This window comes from Taudactylus pleione, unplaced genomic scaffold (assembly GCF_031769625.1).
Source record: "Taudactylus pleione unplaced genomic scaffold, aTauple2 ptg000009l, whole genome shotgun sequence".
Classification (NCBI taxonomy): domain Eukaryota; kingdom Metazoa; phylum Chordata; class Amphibia; order Anura; family Myobatrachidae; genus Taudactylus; species Taudactylus pleione.
Window position 1 is genome coordinate 6,523,437 of NW_028284412.1, and position 21,958 is coordinate 6,545,394.

Sequence of the window (21,958 nt, forward strand, 5' to 3'; positions counted from 1 at the left end):
GACCCGTACCTACCAATGGTAGCGCCGTTTCAACTTACGCATGCGGTTTGCTGAGTGTGACCTGGTTATCGTGCAGCAATACGATGCCTGTTCGCAACAACCCAGGTCATTTTTAACAAATTGCCCTCCAGAATTGGCTCAATGTGTTATAATAGCGGACAGCATTCACAGTATCTCCCTTGGTGAGGAAATCAACAAGAAACATGCACTTGTGGTCCCAAAACATGGTCACCATGACTGTCTTTGCTGATGGTGTTGTTTTGAATTTCTTTGAAGGTGGGGACGATGCGTGTTTCCATGTCATGGATGCTTGCTTCATCTCTAATGTCACACGATGCACCCAAGTTTCATCACCTGTAACAATATGCTGCAGGAACTGCACTCAGTCCTCATGGTAGTATGTCAAGTGCATGAGAGTCAATCTCTTCCTATTGGTTTTGTGAACTTCTGTGAGTTGCTTTGGTACACAGTGTGAACTCTTTTTCCTGTACTCCATTTGCTAATAAACAATGTTGTGCACAGTACCCACTGAGATGTTCAGTTCATCAGCAATATCACTAACTCGAATGAGTCTGTTCTCCTGAATCAGACCTTCAATGCGGCAGAAATGGTCATCTGTGGTGGGTGTGCTTGGCCAGCCGGATCGCTGCTCTTCTTGAACTTCTGTCCTGCCGTTATCAAAGGCAGTGCAAAATCCCAAACCTGTTTCCATGACATCATGTTATTACCGTATTCCTCAACAAGTTGGTGATGAATTACAGCTGCTGATGTGCCCTTTAGATGCAGCAATCTGATCACACTACGCACCTCAATGTTTAGTCCTTTACATTCTTCACAGACTTAAAGTTCTAAGTAGATGACTGGGTGTATTCACGAAATAAAAAAAAATAAAACCTGGACAGAGAATTTTTTTGTCTTTATTAATGAATAAATTGTTTAAAATATTTTCTTCCTGCATGTTTTACTTCGAAATAAGCGGTTCGGTTTTGACTTGGTTCTTTTTGCCAAATCAGCACAGGTTTGGATTTATTTTATTGGCTATCCAACACGCGAGAGCTGGATAGGCAATAAGATGCAGTTTTTGAGATCAGAACATAACCCGAGTAAATCCGAACTGCTCATCTCTAGTTCTTATTATTCTCTACCACCATCTAGTGGTACTGTACATTAATAGCTGTGTTTCTGCCAGTTATTAATTGTTGTATATTATTGTTATAATTTATTTATACAGTACATATAACACAGTGCTGTACAGAGAATATGGTATAATTCACATCTATCCCAGTGGAGCTTATATTTTAAATTCCCTACAACACACGCAACCAATGGATCCATTTTGGCAGAAGATAATTAATATATGGTATGTTTTTTGGATATAGAGAGAAAACCAGACAATCCAGAGGAAACCCACAATAATGTGAGGAGTACATACCAACTCCACACAGATAGGGCTTAGGGTGACATTAAACCTATAACTGTAGCACCGTAAGGCAGTAGTGTGAAACCGTGAGCCATCATGTTATATGGTATTTGTACTTTTATTTTTACTTGTAGTGACTAAAATAACTATTTTACTTGTAGTGATTGAAATACTCATAAATATTTTTATTTGTCATATTTCTTTATACTATGAAGTTGTTGTGTAGGTATTGCTATTTGCCTTGCTATCTATATTTAATACAGTAGCTATAACACAAGTGTAAGTTATAATGTATGTTTAATCTAAATGAACAGTATATGTTTGCAGATCAGTTTAAAAAAAAAAAAAAAAAATATATATATATATATATATATATATATATACATAAAATATACAAGTGATTTAGTGTAATAAAGTGCTAATGCAAGGATGGCAATATAAAATTACCATTATCGTCCAATACATATGAAATTATTTGTATATATTATGTGACTTATAAAATAAAAACGGTCTGTATGACTAAAGTACTACTGCAAAGATCCTTTAAGAATCAGTGACTAAGGGCCTGATTCAGACCCACTCGCGAGCGGCTGTCCGCTCGCAAGTGGGTCGATGTTATGCACTGAGCATGCGCACGACGGAGGGAGCTCCGTCGTGCGCATGCGCCAGACGCGACAAGCGAAGGAAAGTCCTTTGCTCGTTGTGTCCGATCAAAGGGGGCGTGCTGTCAATGTTGATTGACAGCATGCCCCCTTTGGTGGGCGTGCCGGGGGCGTGCCTCCCTGACGGGGGCGTTCCCATGGGAACGCCTCCCGTCAGAAGCCGGCCCACTGACATCACTAGTGATGTCAGTGGGAGTGATTTTGGCTCTGATAGAGCCAAAATCACTCCGGAGCTTGCGGTTGAAAACCTCAACCGCAGGCTCCGGCTCACAAATTCGATGGTCGCGATGGTCTCGACCATCGCGGCCATCACAAAGCACGCTCGTATAGCCTGTGGGTGGTGACCCACAGCTATACGAGCGTCCAGGAGGACGCTCCATGAAAATGGAGCCCGACCCTCATTCAGAGCGTGCGCTCTGCTCAGAGCGTACGGCTCTGAATGAGGGCCTAAATTCCATAGAAATGTGCAACAATGCATAAATGATTTAAAGTGCAAATTAATGAAAGTGCAGAAAATTCATTTAAAATTACATAAATTATTTTAATCAGACACAACAAAAAGCCTCCCACATGAAGGATAAACAACATAAAACACATAAAACCATGGACGAATGTATATGTATAAAAAATAGCTGTAAATTTATCAGAATAAATAAGGATAAAAATCGTAGCTTATCTGATAAAAAAAAGGGCAAGTTCATGAATGGACAGAGAAATAGGAGCCACCAACGCGTTTAGTCCGTATCCTGGACTTCTTCAAGGGATAAAATAATTTATGTAATTTTAAATGAATTTTCTGCACTTTCATTAATTTGCACTTTAAATCATTTATGCATTGTTGCACATTTCTATGGAGTTTAGTCACTGATTCTTAAAGGATCTTTGCAGTAGCACTTTAGTCATACATACCGTTTTTATTTTATTTTATAAGTCACATAATATATATCAATAATTTCATATGTATTGGACGATAATGGTAATTTTATATTGCCATCCTTGCATTAGCACTTTATTATACTAAATCACTTGTATATTTTATGAATATTAAGCTTGTTAGAACTTTATAATAAGTTATATAAGCACGGTAGGTGCTCTATGCCAGCTCTTTTTATTATTTTTTATTCGTTTGTATATGTAACAGATCACCACTGGTACATTATTTTGCTGGTTGAGCTGACACTCACATGTTTGTGGGGGTGCATGATAACTGTTTTACATTATTGTAACTTTTAGTTTACAGATAAAAGACACACATTTGATATAATATTACATAGAGGGACTTGTACCCAATTGGAGCTGCAAGCTTCTGTTATACATACATATATATATATTATATATATATATATACTGTAAATATATATACTGTGTGTGTGTAAAGTGCCGAGTTTGTGTGATATATATATATATATATATATCATACAAACTCAGCATTTTTCAAACTGTAATTCCTATAAATTCAGGGAATGTTAGTTCCAAAATATTGCAATAATTGCAATAATTTGTCCATCTGACCCACCACGTCACGGTCTTCCCATCTGGTTAGTCCCTATACTGACTCTCAAAAATATGAGCATTGCTCTGCCACGTTTGGCTCCAACTATCACATAGATTTGTAATACAATTTATGCTTCTTCCATGAGTTTGGGTCCTGGCTTAAAGAGAGAGAACCACACCCAGGCATATCAGTTATTGTCTAATCCCAGCAAGTGTCTAATGACAGGCGTCAAAATCCTGACGCCTGTCTCATTAGACCTACGCCGGGAGCCAGACACCCGGCTTACCGACCGAAGGTAAGCCAGGCACCAGGCGCAGACAGCCGCGGGGGGGTTAGGTTAGGAGCTCCGGGGGCACCCCCCCGGGAGGTTAGGGTTAGGCTAGGGAAAGGGGGGTTAGGGTTATGCACCCCCAGGGGGAGGTTAGGTTTAGGCACCCCCGCCGGGGGACTTAGGTTTAGGCTGCGGGGAAGGGGGGTTATGGTTAGGCACTTAGGGGGGGGGATTATGGTTAGGCACTTGGGGGGGAGGTTAGGGCACCCCTAAGGGAGGGTTAGGGTTATGGGGTGGAATAGGGTTAGTCAATACTTACCTTTGGATGATCAGCATTTTCCCCGCTGCCAGGCTGCCGCTGTGAGGATTTGAACCGCCGGCCATGCAGCCAGCAGTAAATCATACTGATTCCATCTGCGGTGACGTGGTTGGTCAGCTGGAGAAATTATTGCAATATGGTGGAGAGCCATGGATTAAGCCATATGTACTGTGTGTATATATATATATATATATATATATCATATATCAGCAGACGGCGGCACTCTCAGGCTTTACACAATTGAAAACAAATGCAATCTGTCTACTGGTGTTTGTTTACAATTGTGTAAAGCCTGAGGGTTGGTATGGCTGGACTGCTTTGGGGTGGCACACTAGAACACTCTATTTAGCACTTTATTAACACTTCTACTAGTACTGATACTACTTTATTTATCATTTTAATTGCACACTTCACCTGTGTATAACCCTTTAACACACAACTTTTGATTTATTAATATTATTATTAACACTTACTAACACCTTAAGGTGCGTACACACTGGGCGACCAGGAAAGACAGTACAATTACGACATCATAATCGTACCGTCGTTCCTGATCACCTGTAGTGTCTGCACTGAATGATCAGTCCAGGCACAGTCCAACATTCCTGAGCATGCCAATCTGTCGTTATCGGCAGATTGGCCTGCATGTTCAGGCGATGGACAATGTCGGAAACGACCAGCGGGAGCACGCATCGCTGGTCGTTTCTGATATAAAAGTGCACGATTACTGAGCGATTGCGCAATTATGTCGTAATCATGCAATCGCTCATTAATATCGCCCAATGTGTGCGCACCATTAGTCTTTCTCTGGTGTGCTGCCCTGGGGTGGTTGGCCTTCACTGGCTTTTTGAGGTTCCGCGCCCTGAACTTTGACTTTGAAGTAGGAACCTCCAGTATCAGAGATGCCGTGACGTGGCCTGGAGGCTTAAACATATTTTTGCAAAGATATGAATTATCTAGTACCATGTAGTTTTTCAAGTCTTATTGCTGATATCATTCTGAGTGCTGGGGGATAACCTTTGCTATTTCTTGTAAAGACTAATCCTTCCTTTCATGTACCGGGGTGAAATTACCAAGGTGATTGAGCAGCTACCAATATGCATTGTGATACTGAAAAGTTGTATACAGTTTTTGCCATAAACTATATTAATCAACATATTTTTACTTTTATTATCTAACCAGCAACAGAAATATAAAAACAAAGTAATTTGTTTATAAATAACCCTCAGGGTGTGGTTTTCGAAGGGTGGGTACACCTAAATGACCGGCAATCGTGCTGATGTCTTCACCCTGGACATCGCATGATTGCCGGTACACACTTAAAAGATTTAATGAAAGATGGAACACTGCTCCGTCCTTCATCAACATGTACAGCAACACATGCGATATCGTGTGATAAACTGTGCAGCACAGCCAATCGCACGATATCGCATGCAGCCGCGTGAACGTGCAAATCGGGCATACCCACTGCATGATATGCCCGATTTGTCGTTCTGATTTGGCTAAATAGGCCAAATCGGGCCGATATCGTTTAGGTGTGTACTAGGGGTGAGCGGGTTCGGATTTCTGAAATCCAAACCCCCCCGAGCCCCCCCGATCCGAGTCCGATCCGAGTCAGGCTCGACTTTTCCCGCCTGACTCGGATCTGAAATCGAGGCAAAACGTCATCATCCCGCCTTCCGAGTCTCGCGGGTTTTGGATCCTATATTAGGTACCCGCGTCGGCGCCATTTTCTCACTCGGCTGTGGACAGTGAAGAGGGAGGGTGGGAGATAGGGCTGTGTAGTGTAGTGTAGTGTAGTGCTGCTGTTGTCCACTACTTCAAAGTCCATAGGGGCTGGCTGTGTTGTGCTGTGCTGCTGTTGTTAATAGGGGCTGTGTCCACTACTTCAAAGTCCATAGGGGCTGGCTGGACTGTGCTGTGCAGTCAGTTCTCCATAGGGGCTGTGTCCACTCCAAAGTCCTGTGCAGTGTCCCAGTCCTAAAGGGGTGCTGTAGTGTTGTCCAGGGGGTACTCTGTCCATCAGGGGTGCTCCCCCCAAGTGCTAAAAAAATAATATATTTTCTGTGTTTGTGAATTGTGTGCGCTGTAGCCGCACGTGCATCAACAAAGTAGTGCCAAGCGTGCGCCTGTGTCATAAGTAAAGGGCCGGCTGGCTTGACCGTTAAAGGGTGCTGTAACCCCCGAAAGTACACTCCAGTCCAAACCAAAAAAAAAATTATTTTCTGTGTTTGTGAATTGCGTGCGCAGTAGCCGCACGTGCATCAACAAAGTAGTGCCAAGCGTGCGCCTGTGTCATAAGTAAAGGGCCGGCTGGCTTGACCGTTAAGGGTGCTGTAACCCCCGAAAGTACACTCCAGTCCAAACCAAAAAAAAAATTATTTTCTGTGTTTGTGAATTGTGTGCGCAGTAGCCGCACGTGCATCAACAAAGTAGTGCCAAGCGTGCGCCTGTGTCATAAGTAAAGGGCCGGCTGGCTTGACCGTTAAGGGTGCTGTAACCCCCAAAAGTACACTCCAGTCCAAACCAAAAAAAAAAATATTTTCTGTGTTTGTGAATTGTGTGCGCAGTAGCCGCACGTGCATCAACAAAGTAGTGCCAAGCGTGCGCCTGTGTCATAAGTAAAGGGCCGGCTGGCTTGACCGTTAAAGGGTGCTGTAACCCCCAAAGTACACTCCAGTCCAAACCAAAAAAAAATTATTTTCTGTGTTTGTGAATTGTGTGCGCAGTAGCCGCACGTGCATCAACAAAGTAGTGCCAAGCGTGCGCCTGTGTCATAAGTAAAGGGCCAGCTGGCTTGACCGTTAAAGGGTGCTGTAACCCCCAAAGTACACTCCAGTCCAAACCAAAAAAAATATTATTTTCTGTGTTTGTGAATTGTGTGCGCAGTAGCCGCACGTGCATCAACAAAGTAGTGCCAAGCGTGCGCCTGTGTCATAAGTAAAGGGCCGGCTGGCTTGACCGTTAAAGGGTGCTGTAACCCCCAAAGTACACTCCAGTCCAAACCAAAAAAAAAATTATTTTCTGTGTTTGTGAATTGTGTGCGCAGTAGCCGCACGTGCATCAACAAAGTAGTGCCAAGCGTGCGCCTGTGTCATAAGTAAAGGGCCAGCTGGCTTGACCGTTAAAGGGTGCTGTAACCCCCGAAAGTACACTCCAGTCCAAACCAAAAAAAAAATTATTTTCTGTTTGTGAATTGTGTGCGCAGTAGCCGCACGTGCATCAACAAAGTAGTGCCAAGCGTGCGTCTGTGTCATAAGTAAAGGGCCAGCTGGCTTGACCGTTAAAGGGTGCTGTAACCCCCAAAGTACACTCCAGTACAAACCAAAAAAAAAATTATTTTCTGTGTTTAGCCGCACGTATATATCAAATCGATATAACATAAATGGAGGACCAAACTTTCTCTGATAAAAATAAAATAGAGAAAGATCAAGAACCACTTCCTCCTAGTGCTGAAGCTGCTGCCACTAGTCATGACATAGACGATAACATGCCATCAACGTCGTCTGCCAAGGCCGATGCCCAATGTCATAGTAGAGGGCACATACAATCCCAAATGGCAAAGTTCAGGAAAATGACCTTGAAAAAGACATTTAAATCAGCTGAAGAGAAACGTAAACTTGCCAATGCCATTTACGACACGGAGTGGCAAGGAACGGCTAAGGTCGATCCCTAGTATGTTCATGACTAGTGGTTCAGCATCACATGACGATGGAAGCCCTCCTCCCACTAAAAAAATCAAAAGAGTTAAGCTGGCAAAAGCACAGCGAAGAACTGTGCTTTCTAAGAAGATATCACAAATCCCCAAGGAGAGTCCAAGTGTGGTGGTGGTTGCGATGCCTGACCTTCCCAGCACTGGACGGGAAGAGGTGGCTCTTTCCACCATTTGCACGCCCCCTGCAAGTGCTGAAAGGAGCACCCACAGTCCACTTGCTGATATGCAAATTGAAGATGTCACTTGAAGTACAACAGGATGAGGATACTGGTGTAGCTGGCGCTGAGGAGGAAGTTGGCGAGGAGGATTCTGATGGTGATGTGGTTTGTTTAAATCAGGCTCCGGGGGAGACAGTTGTTGTCCGTGGGATGAAAAAGCCCATCACGGTCATGCCTGGGCAGAAGACCAAACATTCCACCTCTTTGGTCTGGCAATATTTCTATCCAAATCCGGACAACAACTGTCTTGCCATATGTACCATATGTAAAGGTGAAATAAGTAGGGGTAGGGACGTCAACCACCTAGGAACATCCTCCCTTATACGGCACCTGCAGCGCGTTCATAAAAAGTTACTGTCAAGTTCAGAAACTTTGGCTAAGACCGTAAGCAGTCCAGGGACACCTAAATCCCGTTGTCCTGTTGTATCCAAGCGCCTGCAAACCACACCGTCAACTCCCTCCTCGTCAATTTCCTCCTTAGTCAGGATCGGAAGTAGTCCTGCAGGCCATGTCACTGGCATGACTGACTCTCCTATCCGGGATTCCTCCGGAGGATCCTGCATTGCTACGCCTACTGCTGCCGCTGCTGCTGTTGCTGCTGCTGGGAGTCGTTCATCATCCCAGAGAGGAAGTAGGAACACCACGACTTTTACTAAACAATTGACCCTCCAACAGTCCTTAGCGAGGAGGATGAAGTACGACAGCAGTCATCCTGAAGCAAAACGTATAACTGAGGCCTTGACTGCTATGTTGGTGTTAAACGTGCGTCCGGTATCCGCCATTAGTGCAGTGGGATTTAGACAATTGATGGAGGTAGTGTGTCCCCGGCTCCAAATCCCGTCTAGATTCCATTTCACTAGGCAGGCGATACCGAGACTGTACAGAAACGTCAGAAAAAGTGTCCTCAGTGTCCTGAAAAATGCCGTTGTACACAATGTCCACTTAACCACGGACATGTGGACAAGTGGAACAGGGCAGACTAAGGACTATATGACTGTGACAGCCCACTGGGTAGATGTATCACCTTACGCAGCAACAGCAGCAGCGTCACCAGTAGCAGCATTTCAGAAACGCCAGCTCGTTACAAGGCAGGCTACGCTGTGTATCACCAGTTTCAGTAAGAGGCACACCGCCGACAACCTCTTAGAGAAACTGAGGGAAATCATCGCCCAGTGGCTTACCCCACTTAGACTCTCCTGGGGATTTGTGATATCTGACAACGCCACCAATATTGTGCGGGCATTACATCTGGGCAAATTCCAGCACGTCCCATGTTTTGCTCACACAATAAACTTGGTGGTGCAGAATTTTCTGAAAAGCGACAGGGGCGTGCAGGAGACGCTTTGGGTGGCCCAAAAAATTTCTGGCCACTTTCGCCATTCAGCGACTGCGTGCCGAAGACTGGAGCACCAGCAAACACTCTTGAACCTGCCCCGCCATCACCTGAAGCAAGAGGTTGTGACGCGGTGGAACTCAACCCTCTATATGCTTCAGAGGATGGAGGAGCAGCAAAAGGCCATACAAGCCTATACATCCACCTATGACATAGGCAAAGGAGGGGGTATGCACCTGATTCAAGCGCAGTGGAGAATGATTTCCGTATTGTGCAAGGTTCTCCAGCCCTTCGAACTTGCCACACGTGAAGTCAGTTCAGACACTGCCAGCTTGAGTCAGGTCATTCCCCTCATCAGGCTTTTGCAGAAGCAGCTGGAGAAAGTGAAGGAGGAGCTAAGATGGAGCGATTCCGCTCGGCATGTGGGACTTGTGGATGAAGCCCTTCATTCGCTTTGCCAGGATTCCAGGGTGGTCAATCTGTTGAGATCAGACCACTACATTTTGGCCACCGTGCTTGATCCTAGGTTTAAAGCCTATGTGGTGTCTCTCTTTCCGGCCGACACAAGCCTGCAGAGGTGCAAAGACCTGCTGGTGAACACACTGTCAGCTGAAGCGGAACGTGACACGTCAACGGCTCCTTCTTCATTTTCTCCCGCAACTGGGGCTGCCAGGAAAAAACTTAGGTATCCTAAGCAACCCGCTGGCGGTGATGCAGGGCAGGCAGGACCAAGTTTGGACATCTGGTCCGGACTGAAGGACCTGGCAACAATTTCTGACATGTCTACTGTCACTGCATATGATACTGTCACCATTGACAGAATGGTGGAGGATTACATCGGTGACAGCATCCAAGTAGGCATGTCAGACAGTCCATACCTGTACTGGCAGGAAAAAGAGGCAATTTGGAGGCCCCTGTACAAACTGGCTCTATTTTACCTGAGTTGCCCCCCCTCCAGTGTGTACTCCGAAAGAGTGTTTAGTGCAGCCGGGAACCTTGTCAGCAAAAGGCGTAGGAGGTTGCTTCCACAGAATGTGGAGAAGATGATGTTCATCAAAATGAATTATCAGCTCTTCCAGGGAGACCAGCCTCCAGAAGGTACAGAGGGACCTGTGGTGGTGGATTCAAGTGGGGACGAGTTAATACTTTGTGAGGATGAGGATGTACACACTGAAGAGGGTGAGGAATCGGTGGATGAGGAGGATGAGGATGACATCTTGCCTCCGTAGAGCCAGTTTGTGCAGGGACACATTAATTGCCAGCTTGTTTTGTGGGGGCCCAAACGAACCAATCATTTCAGCCACAGTTGTGTGGCAGACCCTGGCGCTGAAATGATTGATTTGTGTGCATGTCCTGTTTATACAACATAAGGGTGGGTGGGAGGGCCCAAGGACAATTCCATCTTGCACCTCTTTTTTTTTCTTTGCATTATGTACAGTTTGGGGCCTAGTTTTTCTAACTGCCATCCTGTCTGCCACTGCAGTGTCACTCCTAGATGGGTCACGTATTTGTGCCGCCCACTTGTGTCGCTTAGCATAGTCATCCAGCTACCTTGGTGCAACTTTTTGGACATAAAAACACTATTGTGAGGTGTGAGGTGTTCAGAATAGACTGGAAATGCGTGGAAATTAAGGTTATTGAGGTTAATAATAGCATAGGAGCAGAAAAACCTACAAATTCTGTGATTTTAGCTGTTTTTATGCTTTTTTTCAAAAAAATACAGATCCAAAACACAAAACCCAGAACCCAAAACACGGAAGGGTGGTTTTGGCAAAACCAATCCAGATCCAAAACACGAAGAAAGATCCAGATCCAAAACCAAAACACAAAACACGAAAAGTGGCCGGTGCACACCCCTAGTGTGTACCCACCTTAAGTGAACAGCAGAGCACCAGCTGGAGCTGTACCAGGCCTGAGCTATGATTGGTTATAAGCTATATCCACTCAGAAAGTGGTGGAAGAACATTTACTTTGCCTCTCTTCGTGCTAGTTTTCCATGTACAAAAACATGCCTAATCCCCAGTAAACTATATGTGAGACCGCACACTGCTAATGAGTACATAAATGCCTTCAAGCACTCAATCATTTGCTACTAGAAAACATCTGATTTAAAGGCCGTGCAATAATAAAAGTATTTTCTTTGTGTGTGTGTGTAGAAAGTACTCATTAACCCGACTGCCACATGGAAGCTGTGTGTGAGTTTTGTAAAGGGTTCATAATATTTTCTTCTAAAAAAAAAAATAAGCATTTAAAAATGTTTAACTTGTTTAGTCCTGTGAACGAGTTGGGTATGGAATCCCGGCTGTCGGGACGCCGCTGGTCAGAATCCCGACACCCATAGGAAGAGTGTATTACTCAGGGACCCACCTTCACAGTATTATGCTAGTACGTTCTAGGTAGCCTAGAGAACCTGGCCAAATGCTGGACTGTGCTTTTGAGAAAAGTGTTGGGGTAAAACTGGATGTTTCACATCTGATTTTACCATGCACTTTTGCTTCAACCACATAAAGTTTGGCCTGAACTGTGTGCTGTTTAAGTGTTTTACAAACTGACACATATTGAGCAGAGCTGGAATTTACAGCCTCTAAGCTGCACAATAGTAAATCCTGCAGGTTGGCTCTGATGCATACAAAGGCTGGCTTTAGAAACTGCATACTGTACAAAACCACCCCTTAGTAATCTTCCCATTAGTGTCGGGGAAAGACAGGAAATGACATCATGTAATACATGTAGTGTAGGTGGAGTCATTTTTTCTAAACTAAATTGTGACTATTGCTAGACTAGTACTTCCTTTGCAACTTTATGCTAATATATAATGATGCAGATTTATTGTATTATTTGAAAGATTATTTACTAACGATACTGAAAAGTTGTACAGGTTGAGTCTCCCATATCCAAATATTCCGAAATACGGAATATTCCGAATTACGGAATATTTTTAGTATGACTGAGAATGTGATACCTTTGCTTTCTGATGGTTCAATGTACACAAACTTGTTTTAAAGCACAAATTCATTAAAATACAGTATACAATAACCTTCAGGCTGTGTGTATAAGGTGTATATAAAACATAAATGAATTTCATGTATGTACACTAGGGGTGAGCGGGTTCGGATTTCTGAAATCCGAACCCCCCCGAGCCCCCCCGATCCGAGTCCAATCCGAGTCAGGCTCGACTTTTCCCGCCTGACTCGGATTCTGAAATCGAGGCAAAACGTCATCTTCCCGCCTTCCGAGTCTCGCGGGTTTTGGATCCTATATAAGGTAGCCGCGTCGGCGCCATTTTCTCACTCGGCTGTGGACAGTGAAGAGGGAGGCTGGGTGTTAGGGCTGGCTGGGCTGTGTAGTGTAGTGTAGTGTAGTGCAGAGTAGTGTTGTGCTGTTCTGTGCTGCGCTGTGCTGCTGTTGTCCACTACTTCAAAGTCCATAGGGGCTGGCTGTGTTGTGCTGTGCTGCTGTTGTTAATAGGGGCTGTGTCCACTACTTCAAAGTCCATAGGGGCTGGCTGGACTGTGTTGTGCAGTGAGTTCTCCATAGGGGCTGTGTCCACTCCAAAGTCCTGTGCAGTGTCCCAGTCCTAAAGGGGTGCTGTAGTGTTGTCCAGGGGGTGCTCTGTCCATCAGGGGTGCTCCCCCCAAGTGCTAAAAAAATAATATATTTTCTGTGTTTGTGAATTGTGTGCGCAGTAGCCGCACGTGGATCAACAAAGTAGTGCCAAGCGTGCGCCTGTGTCATAAGTAAAGGGCCGGCTGGCTTGACCGTTAAGGGTGCTGTAACACCCGAAAGTACACTCCAGTCCAAACCAAAAAAAAAATTATTTTCTGTGTTTGTGAATTGTGTGCGCAGTAGCCGCATGTGCATCAACAAAGTAGTGCCAAGCGTGCGCCTGTGTCATAAGTAAAGGGCTGGCTGGCTTGACCGTTAAAGGGTGCTGTAACCCCCAAAGTACACTCCAGTCCAAACCAAAAAAAAAATAATTTTCTGTGTTTGTGAATTGTGTGCGCAGTAGCCGCACGTGCATCAACAAAGTAGTGCCAAGCGTGCGCCTGTGTCATAAGTAAAGGGCCGACTGGCTTGACCGTTAAGGGTGCTGTAACCCCCGAAAGTACACTCCAGTCCAAACCAAAAAAAAAATTATTTTCTGTGTTTGTGAATTGTGTGCGCAGTAGCCGCACGTGCATCAACAAAGTAGTGCCAAGCGTGCGCCTGTGTCATAAGTAAAGGGCCGGCTGGCTTGACCGTTAAGGGTGTTGTAACCCCCGAAAGTACACTCCAGTCCAAACCAAAAAAAAAAATATTTTCTGTGTTTGTGAATTGTGTGCGCAGTAGCCGCACGTGCATCAACAAAGTAGTGCCAAGCGTGCGCCTGTGTCATAAGTAAAGGGCCGGCAGGCTTTACCGTTAAAGGGTTCTGTAACCCCCAAAGTACACTCCAAACCAAAAAAATATATATTTTCTGTGTTTGTGACTTGTGTGCACTGTGGCTGCACGTGCATCAACAAAGGAGCAGCGCCAAGCGTGCGCCTGTGTCCCATAAGTAAAGAGCTGGCTGGCTCATTTCTTAAAGGGTGGTGTAACCCACAAAGTGCACTACTCTCCAGCAAAAATAAAAAAATATTTTCTGTGTTTGTGTGCGCTTTAGCCGCACGTATATATATCAATATAACATAAATGGAGGACCAAACTTTCTCCGATAAAAATAAAATAGGGAAAGATCAAGAACCACTTCCTCCTAGTGCTGTTGCTGCTGCTGGGAGTTGTTCATCATCCCAGAGAGGAAGTAGGAACATCACTACTTTTACTAAACAATTGACCCTCCAACAGTCCCTAGCGATGAGGATGAAGTACGACAGCAGTCATCCTGAAGCAAAACGTATAACTGAGGCCTTGACTGCTATGTTGGTGTTAGACGTGCGTCCGGTATCCGACATTAGTGCAGTGGGATTTAGACAATTGATGGAGGTAGTGTGTCCTCGGTTCCAAATCCCGTCTAGATTCCACCTGCATCCTCAAAGCAGCAGCGACAAGCATGCGTCTGTCTGTTAAAGGGTGGTGACACCCTCAAAGTGTGCTACACAAACAATTAAAATATTGTTCTTTTTTTTTCTGTCTTTGTGAATTGTGTGGGCTGTAGCCGCACCTGCATCCTTAAAGCAGCAGCGACAAGCGTGCGTCTGTCTGTTAAAGGGTGGTGCAACTCTCAAAGTGCGCCAAAAAATAAAAAACTATTTTTTTAATGTGTTTGTGACTTGTGTGCGATGTAGCCGCACTTGCATCCTCAAAGCAGCAGCGACAAGCGTGCGTCTGTCTGTTAAAGGGTGGTGACACCCTCAAAGTGTGCTACACAAACAATAAAAATATTCTTCTTCTTTTTTCTGTCTTTGTGAATTGTGTGGGCTGTAGCCGCACCTGCATCCTTAAAGCAGCAGCGACAAGCGTGCGTCTGTCAGTTAAAGGGTGGTGACACCCTCAAAGTGTGCTACACAAACAATAAAAATATTCTTCTTCTTTTTTCTGTCTTTGTGAATTGTGTGGGCTGTAGCCGCACTTGCATCCTCAAAGCAGCGCGACAAGCGTGCGTCTGTCTGTTAAAGGGTGGTGTAACCCTCAAAGTGTGCTCCACAAACAATAAAAATATTCTTTATTTTTTTCTGTCTTTGTGAATTGTGTGGGCTGTAGCCGCACTTGAATCCTCAAAGCAGCAGCGACAAGCGTGCGTCTGTCTGTTAAAGGATTACATCGGTGACAGCATCCAAGTAGGCATGTCAGACAGTCCGTACCTGTACTGGCAGGAAAAAGAAGCAATTTGGAGGTCCCTGTACAAACTGGCTCTATTTTACCTGAGTTGCCCCCCCTCCAGTGTGTACTCCGAAAGAGTGTTTAGTGCAGCCGGGAACCTTGTCAGCGAAAGGCGTAGGAGGTTGCTTCCACAAAATGTGGAGAAGATGATGTTCATAAAATGAATTATCAACTCTTCCAGGGAGACCAGCCTCCAGAACGTACAGAGGGACCTGTGGTTCCAGCAGGGACGAATTAATACTCTGTGAGGATGAGGATGTACACACTGAAGAGGGTGAGGAATCGGTGGATGAGGATGACATCTTGCCTCCGTAGAGCCAGTTTGTGCAGGGACAGATAAATTGCCAGCTTGTTTTGTGGGGGCCCAAACGAACCAATCATTTCAGCCACAGTTGTGTGGCAGACCCTGGCGCTGAAATGATTGGTTTGTTAAAGTGTGCATGTCCTGTTTATACAACATAAGGGTGGGTGGGAGGGCCCAAGGACAATTCCATCTTGCACCTCTTTTTTTTCTTTGCATTATGTACAGTTTGGGGCCTAGTTTTTCAATGCCATCCTGTCTGCCACTGCAGTTTCACGCCTAGATGGGTCACGTGTTTGTGCCGCCCACTCGTGTCGCTTAGCATAGTCATCCAGCTACCTCGGTGCAACCTTTTGGACATAAAAACACTATTGTGAGGTTTGAGGTATTCAGAATAGACTGGAAATGAGTGGAAATTAAGGTTATTGAGGTTAATAATAGCATAGGAGCAGAAAAACCTACAAATTCTGTGATTTTAGCTGTTTTTATGCTTTTTTTCAAAAAAATACAGATCCAAAACACAAAACCCAGAACCCAAAACACGGAAGGGTGGTTTTGGCAAAACCAATCCAGATCCAAAACACGAAGAAAGATCCAGATCCAAAACCAAAACACAAAACACGAAAAGTGGCCGGTGCACACCCCTAATGTACACAAACTTTTTTTGATGCTCAAAATTATAAAAAATATTGTATAAAATGAGCTGCAGGCTGTGTGTATAAGGTGTATATAGAACATAAATGCATTCTGTGTTTAGTTTTGGGTCCTATACCCAAGATATTTCATTATAGTATCCAAAATATGGAATAATCCGATATCCAAAATACCCCTGGTCCCGAGCATTTTGGATATGGGAGACTCAACCTGTATACAGTTTTTGCCATAAACTATATTAATCAACATATTTTTACTTTTATTATCTAACCAGCAACAGAAATTAAAACAAATTGATTTGTTTAGAAATAACCCTCAGGGTGTTGTTTTGAAGGGTGGGTACACACCTAAATGACCGGCAATCGTGCTGATGTCTTCACCCTGTACATCGCATGATTGCTGGTACACACTTAAAAGATTTAATGAAAGACGGAACACTGTTATCGCAGCCTCACATGCGATATCGTGTGATTGACTGTGCAGCACAGCCAATCGCACGATATCGCATGCAGCCGCGTGAACGTGCAAATCGGGCATACACACTGCATGATATGCCTGATTTGTCGTTCAAATCAGGCCGATATCGTTTTGGTGTGTACCCACCCTAAGTGAACAGCAGAGCACCAGCTGGAGCTGTACCAGGCCTGAGCATTGATTGGTTAAAAGCTATATCCAGTCAGAAAGTGGTGGAAAAACATTTACTTTGCCTCTCTTCGTGCTAGTTTTCCACGTACAAAAACATGCCTAATCCACAGTAAACTATATGTGAGGCCGCACACTGCTAATGAGTACATAAATGCCTTCAAGCACTCAATCATTTGCTACTAGAAAACATCTGATTTAAAGGCCGTGCAATAATAAAAGAATTTTCTTTATGTGTGTGTAGAAAGTACTCATAACCCCACTGCCACATGGAAGCTGTGTGTGAGTTTTGTAAAGGGTTCATAATATTTTCTTCTAAAAAAAATAAGCATTTAAAAATGTTTAACTTGTTTACTCCTGTGATTGGGTTGGGTATGGAATCCCGGCTGTTGGGATGCCGCTAGTCAGAATACCAACAGCCAGAATCCCGACACCCATAGGAAGAGAGGGTGAGTACTTTTCTAACCCCTACCCTAACCCACCCTCCTCGGTGCCTCAACCTAACCTCCCCCTCCCCACACCCTAAACCTAACACCACCTCCACGGTGCCTAAACCTAACCACCCCACTAGTGCCTAAACCTAACCTCCCCCTCCCCGTACCCTAATCCAGGGCTGGATTAAGGTTTGAGGAGGCCCTGAGGCAACAACTTTGTGGGGGCCCCTATCAATATAATTGTATATATACACATATAGTTATAAACTTACACATACATTCATACAGAAAAACACATATATACACCACACATGCATGTGTCACACATACTGTACATTAGACACAAACATACATACATACATACATACACACACAAGTCACACACACACATTTCACACACACACTTAACCTTCACCATCTGCACTGCATGTTGTGGATGGGGAGGGGACCTGGCAGGAAGGTACCATGTTATTAAGCTCCGCCCCCCTCAGGCTTTGGCCACGATTTGCGGGTCAATCGGAAAGGGGCAGAGCCAAGTGACACAATTGTAATGGGAAGGCATCATACTGGCTCCGCCTCCAGCCGATTGACCCGCGAATCGCCGCATTTTTCCGCAAAGTGGGCGGGGCTTAATAACGGTGACTGCTCTTGTGCTGCTGCTGCTGTGTGGGGACCCTTTAGGTGTAGGGGCCCCAGGAGGACCGTCCCTGTCGCCCCCCCTATAATCTGGCCCTGCCCTAATCCTAACACTCCCTACCCGATGCCTAACCCTAACCATCCCCCTAATGCCTAACCCTAACCCCACTACTTAGCCCTAAGTTCACCGTTACACCCCAATACTTACCTTCAGGATGCCGGCGGTCAGGATACTGGTGCCGGGATCCTGACCTGTCGGGATTTCGGTACCGGTATTCAGACCGTCGGCATCCCACACCCCGGGATGCCGACTATATTCCCTGTGAACCCCTATCTCACTGTGTGGCAAATAAAGTTTACAGTAATTTATTTACATTATCTGTACTGTGGGAGAGTTAATACTATAAGTTTGAAACGTGTGCCTCTCATCCATACTCCTTTTTTGCCACAGGTTCAGTCTGTTTGCTGTTGATACTCACGGGCGGCACTCAGCACAAAGTTTGGTCACGTTACGCACAGCTTGCTCTTTGGTGGATGACAGTAAAGCTGAAGGTACTTTCCATAAGACATTTTAAAGCATCAACTTATTTTGCACAAAGTTTAAATGAACACATGGGTGAGAAAACAGTAATGTCTTACAAAATGTTACTCATAATATTATAGCTAAGCCTAAACATGTCATCTAACTGACCTGTTGCATTTTACTATATATATCTGTATTAATGATTGAGCTGGTTAAGCGGCAGCAAGCTGGTAACCTGCCTAGTCACTTTCCTTTTTATGAATGAGGGCTGCCACTGAGAAATTACTGTAACTGGAATTTCTTAAGTACTGCAATTATTGCACTTAGGGGTCTGTTTTCTAAACCAGTCAATAAATAGGTAGCCATCCTAGGGTGAAATTGGTCTAGATTTCTAGTTTTAGAAAATAAATGTGCTAGTCAGCCCGGTTCAAATTCAATGTCCATTATAGAATCTGTCAAGTGAATAAATAAGGGAATGGGATTGTATACAGCCGCCGGTTCAAATCCCAACAGAGGCTGGCGGAAGGGAGGAAATCCTGACAGTGGAGGTAAGTACAGCTAACTCCCCCCTCTCCCCCCCTAACCCTCCATTAGGGGTGCCTAACCCTAACATCCTCCCCTAGTGCCTAACCAGAACCTCCCCCCGTTAGTGCCTATACCTAACCCCCCTCCCCGCACTCTGGCCCTGATTCAGAGCCGGACGCTCTGAAAGAGTGTTCGCTCTGAATCAGGGCCGTCCCTCCTCCTTTTTGGAGCGGCCTCCTGGCCACTCACATAGCTGTGGGTGACCACCCACAGCTATAGCGAGCGGCCAAAATGATGGTCACGATGGTCAAGACCATCACGACCATCGGGCTTGCGATGAGACCCTTGCAGTAGGGTCTCGCTGCCGTAAGCCCTGGAGTGCTTTTGCCTCTATCAGAACCCTACCACAAGGGTCTCGTCGCAAGCCCGATGGTCGCGATGGTCTTGACTATCGCGACCATCAACCTGTGGTCACCCACAGCTATGCGAGCGGCCAGGAGGCCGGACAATAAAAAACAAAAACGCCCTGATTCAGAGCGAGTGCTCGTTCAGAGCGTCAGTCTCTGAATCAGGCCCTTTATTCATTGTACCAAGCAGCCGCTGGCAAGCACCAGGGGCTGCCCGGCCTCAGACCCCACACCACAGTTAGATTGGCGCCCTCCCCCCTCAGCTGGCACCCTGGCAAGTGCCATCCTGGCCAATGGTCATTTGCAAACAGGAAAATGCATTTGCACAAATGTGGCTAATATCTTCAGCTATCCTATAACATCACTCTGGGCCTAATTTTACATGATTTCATGTCTAGATGGAAATGCACATGGTGCAAAGACTGAAAATATCACTTCAACTACTTAACTGACTAATATTTTTTCCAAAAACTGTGCAGAAATAGTTTTTTTTTTACTGAATTAAGTCAAGAACATCTATTTATAACTTATCCAACACAGTTTAAAAAAAAAAAATGTAAACACATAACATTAATATCGATTTAATATCGATCAACAGCATCTCGAACCATCGATAACCGAATCATCGCGACAATGCGGCTTTACATTTCCCCAGCCTCAGGGCCTGATTCAGAGACGGACGATAATCCAATTTTCTCGCAGATCGAGCGATTGTTTGCCACTGTGCATGCGTTTGCACCACATTGCGGTCACGCATGCACAGAGGAATCCATCGCCAAGTGAGTGGTCACAAAAACGCAGACATGATTGTCGGTTTAAATACTGTTACATGGGCATGCATAAATTAGCCACTGCGTTTGCATATGCAGCTCTGCGGGTCAGAAAAGGGCTCCCACGGCTGCAGCAGGTCAGACCTGCCGCAAGGGTAAGATGGCCACCGATGTACTTTGATGTTACCGTTGTTTACGTAGGTGAGAAGGCAGTAGTGGGCGTCTTAATGCTCAGGTGATATTTGCTGACATTTGCATATCGACACAGATGAAGGTCGACAGTGTCAAAAGGTCGACACAAGCATGGTTGACACATTTTTTACTAACCCTAACCCTCTTCTTGGTGCCTAACGCTCCCTGCTGGTAAGTTCCTAACCCTAAACCCAGTCCCGGGTAACAGGGGGCGTGGCCTAACTGCAGGAGGTGTGGCCACGCACCCTTCCTGAAAAACAAAAAGCTTTGCAGCGTCGCGAAGTGGCGCTGCGCGCTGGGGAGGGGGGCGCTCTGAGTCCCCTCAGCCCTGCTCAAAGCCAGGGGGGGGCGAGATCAGTGTGATCGCCCCCCCCCCACAGGCATAGGAGACTGCTGTGGCTGCTGCTTAGCAGCCACGAGCAGTCTCCCACTGCAGCTCAGCACACGCTGTGTGCTAGGCTGCTGTGAGTGAGGGAGGGGGGGCGGCGCTGGACCTGGACCCCCGCCGGGCCCCTCAGGAAGCCCAGGCCCAGGTAATCTGTACCTGCTCCCCCCCCCCTCTTGGCGCCCCTGAGCCCAACTATCAACGGCGTAAACTTTAATATGTACAAGTACATTATTAATTCATGACTAGTACATGCTAATGAGTCAGTAATGTTAAATGTATTAAATGTGGTTACATTTTTGCTAAATTCCCAAATGCTATGCCCAGCTTCTGCGTTCTGGACACCTCTTGTTTCTCTTACAGAAATCGCTGATAGGATTTACACTTTGTACAATGGATACACCAGTGGGAAAGAGCAGCAGATAGCGTACAACACCTTAATGGAAGTCTCTGCTTCAATGCTTCTCCGAGTCCAGCATCATTACAATACCCTCTATGAGAAGTTTGGAGACTTTGTGTGGCGCAGTGAAGACGAGCTGGGACCACGGTAAGGAGTCATCTATTTCGCCATTTGTAGTATTCATGGAGCCACCAGGTCATGGCACCTCAATGTTAAGAAAAAGGATACATATCTAATATAGAGGGAGAATTTATACTACAGTATGGGATCCACTAGTGCAGCTACTGACAATAATAAACACATACAGTACTACTCCCATGTGATTTTGGGGAAATCTAGACAGTAGACCAGGCTCACAGATCCCTCACACATTCCAAGTGAAGTGACCAGTCCAGGGGCTTGATAATATGATTGCGTCTGCTGCTGGAATGCACAATTCTTACCATTGAGCAGTGAGATGGGGCCCCAATGATACAATTCACTGTGCCATGCCCCTTGCAACTTCCTATTAGGGATGCAGCCTGGAGATCTCCCTGAGAGCTGCTGGCGTGTCCTTAGAATGCACCCCGGTCTCAGTTTCCGAGTCCCGGTGATGTTGTGGCATCATGTGTGTAGGTTGGTGGGGTAATATTGCCCTGCTACGCTGCTCCATATAATGGTCTTTGCTCTGAATATGCATTTGGAAGATAGAGTGTACCTAATTTTTTTTGTATTAGCGCACATGTAATAACTGATCAAAATCTGTATTGGGGGTAAATATCTGTGCTTTCCCAATTTTCCTGTAAAACAAATGAATATAGGTATTGTTGTCCTATATACTAAGCAGCTATATACTAAGCAGCTTTCTGTTGTATACT

General features: G+C 45.2%; 1 protein-coding gene across 2 annotated transcripts in view; it reads left to right on the forward strand.

The window, feature by feature from the left end:
- ASTN2 (astrotactin 2) overlaps positions 1 to 21,958 on the forward strand; it is a 567,587-nt gene that overhangs the window by 521,636 nt on the left and 23,993 nt on the right. For both annotated transcript variants that reach the window (XM_088467057.1, XM_088467065.1), the window contains 2 exons: positions 18,351 to 18,451; positions 21,065 to 21,248. In XM_088467057.1, coding sequence (XP_088323183.1) covers positions 18,351 to 18,451; positions 21,065 to 21,248 — 285 coding nt within the window. The remainder of the gene's footprint in view (positions 1 to 18,350; positions 18,452 to 21,064; positions 21,249 to 21,958) is intronic.